Here is a 14,287-nt window from a genome sequence, read left to right on the forward strand (position 1 = left end):
CTAACGGGCACCTTGCGAAGGATATGGCGGGATTCAAAAAAATTAAACATTCCTAAGATATTCCTGCAGCGGCCGTCTGGTGTTGAAAAATGGGTAAATCTGAGGAAATTTTAACAGCCCAGAAGGTGGAAATGTTCTTCAACCCCCCTGAACCTGGTGCACTGTGCAGGGAGCCCATCACTGCTGTTTAAGTTCAGGAACATTTTCGCTCTACAAGCTCACCGAGTGGTCTACAGCTTTGATATTTGCTGGGGGCCGCAATATCCACCCGTAAGAGCAGTTGTGACCTTGGCCTTAAATATCTCAAAAGAATGGCACAGAACACAACGGCATGTAGTGGAAATACAATAAACCAGAACAGTGTAGCACTTATTAGAATAGCTTTGCAGACTCACCAGTTACTAAGTAGACTAAATGAACTACAGCAAGTAAATAAACAATGGTTTTCGACAGGTAAAAAAATAAAAACAGTTTACAGATATCAAAATGGAGGAAGGATGAAGAAGAAGATGCCTTTGAAAGGTCTGTCTTTGATCAGTATGTCTATCTAATCGTAGCCCCTCTTCCTCCGTTGACAGAGCTCACCTCTCCTTTGCCATCACATTCACTGTACATCTCCATTTAGAAACTGGGATGTCAGCTGCTGCTGATCAAAGTCTCCTCTGCCTTGTCAGACCCTGACATCAGCTGTCTGCGGCCGCCGTGCCAAAACTATCAGTTTGCAGTTAAATTTGAAATGAGTGTACTTTAATGCGAGACTGTTGGCATAGAGCAGCTTGCTCTACAGTCCACGCATTAATTTCTGCTTGTATCTGCACACTTCTGATCTCCGACTTGGAATTTTGAAGAATTGCAGATTTTTTGTGTTGAAGGAAGCTTGAAGGAAAAAATTAGATTAAAATTAAAAGTTAATGCCACTTTTTTTTTCTTCCTTATTTATAACTCACAGAAACACAAATCTCAGCATTTCTATTGTTCTCTGTCCTCTAAGGAAGAGGGGAATAAAATGGCAAGAAAAAGGGAAGATAATTGTAAACCTGAGAGAGAGCAGAAGTAAGCACAATTTTTGACCCTGACCTAGTTGATGGATTTTGTGCTGCTTGTTTGTGAAACTGAATGAAAAAAAAAGAAGTCTCGTCTGGGAGCACACAACCACTTTTCCCACTGATAATCTGTTCCTCGCCATCTCACCGCCGCCTGGAAGTGTGTGAGTTTGCATCACTGTCTGTTTCTGGACAAACGGTCTGCACATCTCTGACGTCAGGCGGCCAACTTTTGGGGTGTTTGCGAGAGCAGCACCTCCTGTTGCTTTCAGCCTTTTCAGTTCCTACGCTCCAGCAGTTCGACTCCAAATGATTGATTCCGGCATCACTTTTCGCCGCCGTCGATCTAGAGCTGATCCTCTAAATCATTCCCAGAGCTGACAGGCACGAAGTCGAATGGTTGTCCAGTCTGCACACACTCAGTGGGAGTGAGAAGGGCAGCATCATTCAAGCAGTAATACATGTAATTAGCTAACTGTGAAGCTGCCCTCATTCTTTGAACTGTGTGAAAATTACAGCTCACTCTGAAAGCGGCTGCACAGCGAGGGGTGTTCAAAAGTGACCCCAGCCACCACACGCAGACAGGAGATGCTAATGTTCTGAGCCCATTCAAAGACCTGGAGCCTGAATAAAGCCTGAATATGACTGAACAAGCTCAGTGTCATTCTTAATTATTTCGGTTTGTGCCGAGGGCTTTTTTCCTGCATGTTGCTTTTCAGATTGAAGTTAAAGCTCCACTATGTGATAAAAAAAAAAAAAAAGTTTTTCTCACCACAAAATGGATGAAGAAGCAACATTATATCATTTTGGAAATCTACCTGTACTTTATTTTAAACAGAACTGCTAAATAAATGGTTGTTTTAAAAATAATTTATAATCGATATTTCAACAACAAAAAAAAGTGACTTGGATATAACTTCCTGAAATTCCAAATTAAAAAAAAAAGGTGTATATTCTGACTGAAAACAAATCTGGAACCTAAAAGTTCCCCTCCAATCATCTTTTGATATATAATTGAAGCATTTCTAGTAGTCTTTGAATTATGTTTATGCCGTTTTTAGTTGTTTTCCAGGACATCGTTTTTGCAGAGTGGCAGGAGTTCATTGGAAATTCACCTTTGAGTTGTGGATGAGACTGTTGGCGAGGGGTAAGGATACAGTCCCTGACAACCCCCACCTAACCTTACCGGTGCAACAAAAACGGCGAGCATTATTGGAGATATCCAACCGTCCAGTTTGGAGCCAGATTCCAGCTCAGACAAGGAAAACGAAGACGTAAATAAATCTGTTCTTCTACAAGTGGATGCATCAGCTTGGAGGGAGCTTGTGGCTTGCCATAGTAACTTATATACGCAGCAAGTTTTTCCAGTGGCATTGTCTCTTCTCCTCCCGATTCACAACTATATAAATACAATTTTAATCATAATTTTCTTTATATATATATATATATATATCCTTCATAATGAGAAAAATGCTACAGGAACATGTTACAAACACCAAAAACAAGATTTTCGTGAAAGATGGACTTTAAAGATGTTGTGAGAGCTCCAGTCTCCATGGTGACATTAATAATCCAGTACAGAATAAGATAGACTTTTTTTTAGGAAAAAAAATATTTTCAGTCACAGTGGCAGTTTGACCTGAAGTCTAAACATTAAGTCCGAATAGTAACAGAAAAAAGAAAAGAAAAAAAAAAACGATGTTAGCTTTGTTGTGGCTCATAGTGGTGTTGCAGTTTGTTTTCAAGGGCTTTGCCTTTAATCAAAGTGTCAGAGTGTGGAGGATTTAATGAATACAATTAAGATAAGTAAAGTAAAGAGTGGTCGTCTTTTGGCTGCTCTCTCTAGGGGTCTCCACAGCAGATTTCTGCCTACATCTAACCCTCTCCTCTGCATCCTCCTCACCCCACCCACCCTTGTGTCGTCCTCTCTCACATTCATGACCCTCCTCCGTGATCTTTCTCTGGGCTTCTTTAGCCAGCCCCACTATGGGATGCAGGTAGAATATAGTGCTTTAGGTTGTGTTTGGAGGTCATATCCCTCCAAGGCCTTAAAGAAACCATGCGACCAGATCAGTACCTCTAATGCTCTTCCTGACACTACAACGTGCATTTGGCAGAATTGGGAAAGATAACAGCAGGACATTGGTTTGTGCCCTGTCGAGGCTGCATTTGTTTTTTCTTTTTATGACTATTATTATCACTTTGTCTTTTTTTTGTTGTTTTTAAGAGGTTTTCTTTGTTTGTTAGTAATTTTAGTTCTTGATGATCTGTTCCTCTGATGTTTTCATTCCTGATTCAGCCATTCTGGTCACTCCCAAAGAGAACCTTGGCATCTTCAGCTCAGCCGCCCTTCTTTTTCTCAGAGCTGCCGCTCTCACCAGGCTGGTACATCTTTTTTACCTTCTTGTCACACTTGTGGAGTATGAGGGAGCTGCACCCGCGCTCCTCTCCTCTCCTTTTTTCAGCTCCGTCCTCTCACACAGGCATGTGCAGTTCCCAACACACACGCACACACAGGACGGAGCGGAAAAAAGGAGAGGAGAGGAGCGCGCGTGCAGCGACAGAGGGGGGTGTCAGAGCGGAGGGAGGAGTGTGTGTTCATATTGTGTGTGTTTAGAGGAAGGAGAACCGTAGTAAAGACAAAGTTTCTGGCAACACTGCTGCTAGCTTCTCTTGTAGCAATAACATGCTCCCTCCACAGCTCACTGTGACATTACTTTCTGTTAGGTAGTTAGCTGCTCAGCCCAGTAGAAATTTCAGAATAAAAGCACTTCAATTGCTGCTTTACTTCCGTTGTGAGTTAATGTGTTGTGAGGTAAGTTAATGTGTTGTGTTGTGACCCTTCTGGGCCATGAGTTAATGTGTTGTGTTGTGAGTTAATGTGTTGTGAGTTATTGTGTTGTGAGTTAATGTGTTGTGAGTTATTGTGTTGTGTTGAGTTATTGTGTTGTGAGTTATTGTGTTGTGAGCTATTGTGTTGTGTTGAGTTAATGTGTTGTGTGTAAAGTTAATGTGTTGTGTATAAAGTTAATGTGTTGTGTGTAAAGTTAATGTGTTGTGTATAAAGTTAATGTGTTGAGTGTAAAGTTAATGTGTTGTGTGTAAAGTTAGTGTGTTGTGTATAAAGTTAATGTGTTGTGACCCTTCTGGGCCACCGTAGAAACTTAGCGAATTAGTGAATACTTTCTGTCAGTACACCCAAAAAACAAAAAAGAAAACTCCAACAATATTTTTTTGTTGGCATTATCTATCAAAGACTGATACACAGACACACAAGTGCTGTGAAAAACATTTGAGATGGAGCAACTGCTTAAAAAAATAAAGGTATTTATTGTTATAGTTTTTATTTTTTTGCAGAAATGATTAAAATTGATATTTGAACACAATAAAAAGATTATAGTAGTATACTACTATAGTAGTACAGTAGATTATAGTAGAATAGTAGTATTTTTTTACAGGAAAACTACTTTTACATCCTTCCTTCACAGCAAGCTGAGTGTGTGTGCAGATCTTCAATTCACTCCATGGTTCATCTCTTTTTTTGATCTCCTTCCAAGTGCAGAAATATAAACCTTTCATCTGGCATACAAAATATTTAACATCTTACATAACACATAGACAGTCCAGCATCTGTCTATAAAAGGTGTACCGGTAGTTCTTTTATATGTCTTGCTGAAAATGTCAACATACAGACGTTTTAGGGAAAGTAAAAGATTTAAACAGAGTCGAAAGCAAAAATGTGATTTTTTTTATATTGAATATTTCTTTGAAGAGATGTAAAACAATGTATTTATTTATTTGCATAGCCCAAAATCACAACAACAAAATAAGGAAACGTCAGGACGCTAAAATTCTAAATGTAAAATTGACCCTAAACACAGATAGTTGAAGCAGTTTTACCCTCAGGGTTCAGAGGTGGTTTTCTTTTCCAAAATAAATGTTAAAAAAGCCTCACAAATGCTACTGTGATTCTGGAGCAAATAAAAGTACCATTAAATCTTTCTACATCTTTGAAAAACTAATTTCCAACACAATTTGCAAATCTGAATCAAAATTCAGAACATTTATTTCAACAATAAAAAAACATTGAAGGAAATGCAAACAGATTTTATCACCTTGCCTGCAATAAACACTCTTCCAATGTTTTCAGGCTCATTTCCCTCGCCTTTGTGCAGTCTTTTTATTCTGAAGTGTTTTAGCAGCAGAATCAAAATCCTGTTTTCATGCATTCACTGCATCCTGCAGTGGAGGCGTACACGCCTGGGGTCGTGTGATTGATGAACATCGTCCGTTTGTCACACAGAGAGCGAGGTGAAAGTAGAACAGAGGGTTTTGGAGACCTTACAGAAACAAAATGTTCCTGCTTTGAATAGAAGAATTCGAGGGAAAATTGGGAAAAGATAGAACTGCGGCAACTTCAAAGAATTTTGAAAAAAGAAATTTCAAATAAACACCAAGTGTCAGTATTTGCTATAAGGTGCATCTTTATTTGGCAATTGAACGTGCCAAAAAAAGTCAAAGAAATACAATAAGAAACATAAAAGAGCAAGAAATAAACCTTTTTTCTTACAAAAGGCTCAAAAGAACCATCCTTCATCTTGAACAGAACATGACATGAAAAGTACTGTGTTTGCTCAACATGTGCCAAAAAAAAAAAGAAAAGGAACCAAACGACTGAAACATAACAGAACTAGTAGAAATTCCATTCCGCTTCCTGTTTTTCTTAAATACATGGGGTTTCCCATCCCGCATCTGCGTTTAGGATGAGATAAAGTGCATGTGGAGTTGTGACATGCATGTTCAAGCAAAAAGCTTCATAAATTGCATCTGCGTCACTGGAAACATTTAGATTCTGATTTAAGAAACCTAGCAAACATATCAATAAAAGCTCCAATTATTAAACCGGAAAAAAAAAAACATCTGTGATAAGGAATCTGGGAATTTTTGCACTGTTCAGTCTTTGTGTCTTTCACAAACAAGTTTTAAATAGTTTGACACAAACACCAGGTTAAAAGGTGGAATGAAAGACACACAGAAGTGTTTACGACTTGCAGTCTGGAATGGAAATTATTTTTAAAGAACTTTGCAAAGTTTCTCAGAGGTTTGTTGAATTTACATTTAACGATGGGAATGTTTCCAGTAGGCCATAAGCAGCATGTTTAGGAAGTGTCAGTGAGAAGTATGTTGATCACATTATAAAGTATTTAATTATTTAGCAGTAGCAGTAATAAAAAAGACAAAAAAAAATGAGAGTAACTTTCATTAAATGTAAGAGACTGTTAAGTGAGTATGCTGATGACAAATGTAGGTTATATTAAGCAGGAGGAGGCGGCTTCTACGTGTTTATGAACCGTGACGATTCTCTCCATCACCACTTACAGTACAAATCAGCATAATACTCAAATATTACAAAAGTAATCTTTTTTTAACTAAATCAGATTTTACAGCAAAATATTACAATCTAAGATAAACTAGTGTTTTAAGTGAAGAACATTCTTAATACTTTATTTCTGTAGTAACTGAAATTAAAATTTGTGCAGAGTTTACTTATTTAGCCACTCTGGAGCGAAGGCGGCGCTTGATGATCTGATGGTCGCTCTCTTTGCTTTCCGGCTCTCTGCAGAGGATCTAAAACAGGAGAAGAAGAGGCTTTGAGCTCTGCAACAACTAAAGTGGTTGGGCAGAACTTTAACATACACTAACATTGTATATTTTTACAGTAATTAGATCCATTGTTTATTGAAAAAGAAATCTGCTGCACAGACAACTGTTGTGATTCATCTCCACTGATATAGAATGAGGCGTTTTCACTCCTCCAGAGAGCTGAGCGACTCTGTGGAGTCTGAACACAAAACCAATTTTCTTCTCAAGTCTCATATCGCCACTCCATAAGAGCTGATAAACTTACTGAACATCATGGGACTGAAACAGAAGACATGAATCTAAACAAATAAAACATCTCAAATTGTTTTTCTGAAGGATTTCTACTTGTTGGATCGGTTATAAGATGGATCAATTTAACAACACGAATGACACCAGATTAGAAAAGTGTTGTTTGATCAAACTGGGCTGCAGTAATACAGACTGAACAGAGTTGAATAAAGAGCCATCAGCAAGTGTGGAAATATCTATAAAAAAAGATCAAGTAGGCTTCTCACTACACCAATCCTCAGGTCAACTGTAAAGCACAGAGGTGGAGGATTAATAATTTGGGTTTTAGCCAAATGTCGGGTAGACACCGTAGACGAACTAAAAGACTGTTTTAATATTGCTCGTCTTTCCGGACATTAGAATAATTTTTTCTAAAGTTTTGGAATTGAACTTTTTCTGTCCTGATAGACTGTCAACGATAAATCAAAATTTGCCATCACAAAAAAAAAAAAAAAAAAATATATATATATATATATATATATCAATACAGCAAACTAGCTGAGTTTTGACTAGTCTTTTCAGTCAGAATTTGAGTCCTGAATATTTGCATTTTAAATCCAACTATCTAAACAAAAACATTTGCTCATTTTGTAATTTTTCTAATGGAATAAAAAAGTTTTGTCAACAGCACAGAAACTCTTCTTTTGAACAAAATGTGTGTGAAACTTACAGGGTGGGAAGGCATTTCCATGGGAGAGGAGATTTCAGGTCTGTAGAGTTTTTTTCGATTCTTTTTGGCTCTCAGAGCTAGTGAGGAAGAGGAGGCTGCTGAGTCTGCTTCAGTTCGACCGCTCACCAGACTCATCATTTTCTTGGCTGCAGAGAAAAGCAGGACTTCAGTGGAGGGTTGTAGATCACTTTAGAGATCCATAAAACACAAGTGCAGAGCTTTTCGGTACTTTTAGAACTCTTTTGATATATTTTGGTATAGTCACAACTGAAGAAAGCAGAATCCCACCAAAAGTTACTTTAGCCAGTTATTTACTGAAATGATCATTAAAACTCTTATGCAATGTAAAATTTAAAGCAGCAGTCATGCAGAAAATGTATTTTTGTATACAATGTAAGCAGTATGATAAAGTGAAAGAAACAAATGGTCATTGTTACAGAAACACAAGGTAAACTGCAACAGTCAGGTAGGCCGCACTCCTTACTGGAAACCCCGGACAAGCCCCCAACTTGTCCCCAAAGAATTTTTAAGCAAAACATCAAGTAATGTAGTTTCAGGGTGCGCCATGAATGAATGGAATATTTTCCAACGTGTATCATATATAAGACACACTAAATTTAAGACTCATTAAGCGAGACAAAGAGCAAGAGAGAAGTCCATAAGTTAGAATGTATTAACTGTGTTCACAGTAACTCTTGAACTTGTTTGTAACGCGCTACACTTTAGCCACATTAGAAGTGTTGTCTGCCTTAGTGTATTCCCAATACTTGGAACTCCCAACCTTGTCGGAAACACAGAACAAGTAAAAATAGGAAAGAAAAAAAACAACAGTCTGACACAGTGACACTTTAGCATATTCACAATAACACCCAACCCTATTTGCAGCCAAATTAATCATAAGGTGCTCTAGTTATAAGGTACGCCTTCATTGTTTGGAAGAAAAAAAATAGTTTTTAAGTGTGCCTTAGTTTACAAAATACTCTACTAGTTTTTGCAGTTCCTCAAAAGACCACTTGAGTTTGGGGTAATAATATCAATCAAATTAATAGTTGATGATGTCAGACTTAGGGCTGGCCCAGATTTTCTACAAGGCTGATCTGGGCACATGTCCACTGCAAAGGATGGAGCAGTAAAGGTAGGAAATAAAATGGGGGGGGGGGCACAACAAAGAACAAGAGACAGCCAGACAACAACATCTATGTTTGAGAACACTGACAAAATAATTACCTGAATAAATCAAACTGTTTTCAAGGATAAAACAGACTTTTTTAACTCTTGAAGGTCTGCAGTCCTAACTTTCCTCTCAGACATCATTAAATGCCCCACGCTTATTTCCTTTTCCCAATGATGTTGTTATGTTTACCTAACAGCTACAAATGAACTCTTTGGGTTGTCCTTGTATGTTCTAACTCTGTCACTGCAAGCTGCTCATCTGCTGTGAAATTTAAAGATCCCACAAGCCCATCAGGACTATTAGCCTCTTAGAGCTAAATGAGTGCAGCAGGGAGCTTTTAGTGTATTTACAACACTTCAAAGCGCTTGTAAATGTGTTTGTATGAAGCTTGAAAAGCTTCGCTTTTTCATTGATCTACAAAAACAAGAGTCAGATTCAGACATTTAAATGTGCTTTCATTTCCAACTAATCCACTATAAAAGAAGGACATTTAGCTGGGACTCGTGCTGCTGAGAGGCGGCTTTACAAGAGCACAACACATTTTGAGTAAAAATAAGGATTACGCCCACAAGAAGAGAAAAGTAGTAAAAATTTACAGATTGAGAATTGAAAAACCACCATTTAAATTCTAATAAACCTAATGTTTGTTGAGATGTGAAAGACTATGAAAAAAGTATTTTTTCATGATTATAATCCTTTAAACGTGTTTTATTCTCAGAGAAAGCTTTTGATGGCTCCAGAATCTTTTCTGCCAGCCCATCATTTTGGTGTAACCCACAAAGACCTGGAACATCTGGACACTGCTATTTGATTAAAATAGGTCAACTAGTTGTTCCTATTCTGAGGTAAAGGACCTACAGGACCCGGTCTTTACTTTTCTTATTGTTCAATTTCTCTTTAACAAACGGAGCAGATTTATCACTTTTATCTGTGTAAATTGTTCCACACTGACCTTTAGAGCCCAGCAGCGTTGGGGAGCTTTGCAAGAAGTCTCCAATCTTCTGCAGCGTGCCCTCCTTCCTGCTGCGGACGCTGCTCTGGGAGTCATGGCAACCTGCTGGGGAGGAGCTCTGACCACAGAGCAGTGAAGCATGGTCAGTCTTTAGGCGTTTGTTTTACACGCCAGCCAAACACAAGTTACCCAAAATCAGACTGGATTCAAACAATGGACAGAAGAAGCAGAACAAAGAAAAATGTGTTTTTGTTTGTTGCTTCTTGATCTTGAACTGTGTAAAACAAAATTAACTTTAAGCCTCGGGTGAGATGAACATAACTTTATTGGATGCCGATTGTTTTTGATTCTGATTTGGTTTATAACACCCAGAGTGGGACTTTAAGTTGTTTTGACTTGGGGTTAGTTTGAATGAAATATGGGTATCAGTCAAAATAGGCTAAAACCTAAAATGCATCTTTTGTTATTGTGTTAAGCATGTCTCTGAGAGGGTTGCCCCTGTGTGTTTTCGGTTGTTACCTCTTCTTTTTGTGGGGTCAGCTTTGGCGTCAGTTTGCTTCTTGTATTCCTCCTGTTCTCTGCCTCCACCTCTTCCTGTTAACAAGCACGCCGCCGAAGAAGACAAACACACACAGACATGACATGAGGGTTCACAAACACGGAGTCATCTCTACCAGAGGACTGGTGAAGGACCAACAAACAGGCAGTGACAACATCTACTAAATGTTTCATAACAGTCAGTGTTGGGATGGGATGGAGATGACGTTGTGTGGATTTCAGGTGAAAACACACATGTTGCACAGCAGCCAGAATACACAGTAACTAACACCCAGAAAGCTTAAATACCTTTTAGTGTAAGAACATAATTTCCAGTAAAGGGCTGTTTAGATTTAATCATGTTTGTTGACGAAAAAAAATGAAACAAGACAAGAAAATGATGGATGGATGGAAATTCACAAGACTTTTGTTAAAAAAAATACTAAACCCAAAAAGATAAATGCACATAAGTGTTTCTCAAGAGTAAAATGAAAACAAAATCACTAACCAAATCTGTGCATAGGTGAAATTAAAACCTTAAATATTGTTTTAAGTGAGACAAAAGGGAAATTACCCAAACATGGTTGACAAAAATATGGCAAAAAAGGCAGACCATGTGACAAATCATGTTCAATAATAAAAAGAAAAAAAATGTCAAGATGACACCTTTTAAATTCTAGCCTCTACATTCAATAATGCTTCACAGGTTATTTTTTTGATATGATTAAGAACCTTTCATGCAAAAATACTGCAGTTTCATATGTCTTCTTAACATAAATGATGAATACAAAAATAAAACCAAATGAATAATTTTCTTTTATTATCTAAAATTTTAAAGAATAAGAATGCCTCTTGAAATTTCTGAAAGAGTGTTTTGTAACACAGAAGATAAAATGTTTTTATTTTCTAAAGAAAATTAAAACAGTGTGAAACGTACATCAAGAATAAATAAAGTTCTTCCAACCTAAAGAAAATGTATCTAAAAAAAGTAGAACTATGGTTTACAATTATATTGCAAAATTTGAATACATTTAAAGAATGCTTAGGAGTTACTACAGATTGGAATATGGCTTTAATAACCGCCTTTTTTCCATTCAGAGAAAGATATTGAAAACAGCAAAGTGATTTTGCAAATTGGGTCAGTGTAGGGGGGGGGGGGCCATAACTGAGAAAAAAGCTCTGGTCAGGTCTTAAAATGGCAGAAAAAAGTGCAGCAGAACCATCAATATATATCATGCTCCTGTAACTTAGGCCCACAATAGCCATCCAGGATTAAGACTAAAAATGTTCTGCTTTTCCTAATAAAAGCTACAATAATCTGATGTGATTTGTAAGTGTATCCATGCACCAGTCTCAGTGCAACATACCCCTGAACATATTTTGGCACTTAAGCAAATGAACAGATTCTGACTCACAAAGAGTTTGACCTGAGAGGCAGCCTCTCCGGCAAGACAGAGGAGTGGGCGTGGCAGCGAAGTTGGAGTCATCAGTGACTCAGAGGACATTTTTAAAAATAAACAGGATGAGAAAAAAAAAAACAGGGAATAGAAATGTGAAGAAGCTGTGTGGGGAAGCAGGGAGCGTATTCATGCATTTATAGAGATGTATGGCAAAGATGGAACTTTTACATCACTAGATAGGACAAAATAAAAAAATAAAAAATAAAACAAGCGATGAAGGAATGGAATGCTAAAGGTTCAAGAAAGAACCAGGTTTAATGCACTTGCACGTCTTTGGGGATGCTGTGCAAATGTATAAATTTCAGGCTGCTGTATTATCTGTAATAAAAATTAAAAGCATGAAATTGAGCGTTTTATCTCTCACTTCATCATGCTCTGCTAACCTCACAGTTAGCTGATAAGATCTTGATTAAACACGAAGATACTACACAAAAAATCCACTTTATCCACAGAATTAATTCAGAGCAACCAGGTATACAATGTTCAGTTTTTTCTGTAAACAAACTGTGGAAACCAAGAAAACTGAATACATTGGTTACTAGGTGAGATTTTAAGAGACAATATGAACTTGGATTTCACTTTAACAGATATTGGAAACATTGCAAATATACAGTGCACTATATAGTGGGGTTTCCATTTTGTAGTAATGTGCAAATCTACAATTCCAAAATCAAGTGCTATAGAAATTTCCCAGAAGTCCCTGCGAAAAATCAGTGTACGTCGATTCTCACTATATTGGCAAATATAGACCACAATGCATTGATTTGGAACAATTTTTGCCCCCCAAAAAAATGTATCTAAATGTATTTTTTAAATACACCATCAACGTTTTATCTTCAGAAGACAGTGAACTCATAAATAATTATCGCAAAATGCTCAAATCAATTGGATTTTAACTTTTTAAAATCAATGTTATCATATCCTTAGTGTAAAAAAAAAAGTAGTGAGCATGGTGTCTGAATTGCTTTTAAAATTCAGAACACTACATAGTGCCGCACTATATGGTTTTTTTTAGTAGTTAGGGTGGGAATTGGGACAGACCCTAAAACTGCACATAATCAACTAATGATGGCACAAAATGTAAGGAACTGTGTGACTGTTTTCATTATTTGTTTTAAGATTAAGATAAACTTTATTAATCCCCATAAGGAAATTCAGTTGTTGTAGCAGCACCATAAAATAGGATGAATACGGAATATACAAAGAAAGGGAAGACAAACTTTTATTTACATGTACACATATGGCTACCAGATGAATTGTAGAGTCTGATGGCAGGAATGACTTCCTGTACAGTTCCTTAGCACAGCGGGGGTGAATGGGTCTAATGCTAAAACTGCTTCTAAGTTTGTCCACCACTTTGTAGAGGGGTCCATAGCAACAAATTGTGTAAAATATTTCCATTTTAAAAATGGTACCATATAAATATGAAAAAAGCAGAGCTCAGGCAAACTGCAATAAAAGCTGTTACTTTTCATTCTGGTACCACCTGGTGCTGTCAATCAGGCACTGATTAGCAGCACCTGTGTTTTCTCAAATAATCCTTTGAAATGTCTACCAAAAAAGGCGTACGATTGATCGGGATAGGGCAACTTCGAACCGTTTCCACAAGGTCAAGTAGGGGTTTGGTGGAAACCTTGCTTGGCTTGAGCTCAGGAACAATCTCCAAACTGAAGGCCAGGTCAAAAACGGGTCGCAAGCCTCTTTCACTCTTATTCATAACAAAAAGAAAAAGAAAAAATAAATGGTAGAATAGGCCGGCTTTTTTTTTTTTTTTTTTTAAAGGGCACAACCCAAATACTAAATACCAAAGCTCATTTCACAAGAAAATGTTCTTCATTAACGTGGCACCATTTGCAACGGTAATACCCAGGTGACAAAATAAAGTTCCATTAGGCTTTGATACAACAAAGAAATAATCTACAAAACACAAATGTCTTGCTTTTTGTTGTGTTTACTTAGTTATTTCAACCTGTAACTGTTTAAGAGCAGATCTGAAAAAATTGGTGTTTTTTTTGAGTGAATGTTTCCACCTACAGCTGTGGAGCAGAGTGGACCTGCAGTCATTCAAGAAACCTCATGAACAGGGGTTTATTCTCCAAACCAGTTATTTCTCCAAGTGTCCTTGAAAAAAAGATCTCAATCCTGAAAGTGAAAGCTTAACCTCAACTGTAACTTGACCTGTCTGTAGAAAGCAGAGATCTGCAGCAAAATTTCGCTCCTAAAAAAGATACCACTAGGAAGGAAAAACTTAACATGTAGAGAATTGCAAAGATATTTTTTCTGCTCTCATTTTTGCCGCTTATAACAAGAAAACTTTTGTATACGTTAATGATATCGCTTTAAAATGGATTGCAGCCCTCTTTCTGTTTGGGGGCATCAATGAGAATGGAGGTTCAGATCCAAACAAAGTCAGAATATGGCAATATGCCTAAATTTAACAATTTGATTTGATAACTTACCTTGACTATTTTTTTGACAAAACAACAACCTTGTTATAATGCAGACAGTTTAGCTGGGCTT

At 37.4% G+C, this 14,287-nt stretch overlaps 1 protein-coding gene across 3 annotated transcripts in view; it reads right to left on the reverse strand.

Moving 5' to 3' along the window:
- Nucleotides 1–5,509: 5,509 nt before the first annotated feature.
- The window catches only part of LOC101173808 (kinesin-like protein KIF20B), a 36,417-nt gene continuing 27,639 nt past the window's right edge, over nucleotides 5,510–14,287 (reverse strand). For all 3 annotated transcript variants that reach the window (XM_020709411.3, XM_011484255.4, XM_078932411.1), the window contains 4 exons: nucleotides 10,290–10,364; nucleotides 9,771–9,888; nucleotides 7,645–7,790; nucleotides 5,510–6,671 (listed from right to left, as the gene is read on the reverse strand). In XM_020709411.3, coding sequence (XP_020565070.1) covers nucleotides 6,591–6,671; nucleotides 7,645–7,790; nucleotides 9,771–9,888; nucleotides 10,290–10,364 — 420 coding nt within the window. In that variant the 3' untranslated portion in view covers nucleotides 5,510–6,590. The remainder of the gene's footprint in view (nucleotides 6,672–7,644; nucleotides 7,791–9,770; nucleotides 9,889–10,289; nucleotides 10,365–14,287) is intronic.

The sequence above is a fragment of the Oryzias latipes genome, chromosome 15 (genome assembly GCF_053564925.1).
Source record: "Oryzias latipes strain Hd-rR chromosome 15, Olatipes_Hd-rR_3.1".
Taxonomy (NCBI): domain Eukaryota; kingdom Metazoa; phylum Chordata; class Actinopteri; order Beloniformes; family Adrianichthyidae; genus Oryzias; species Oryzias latipes.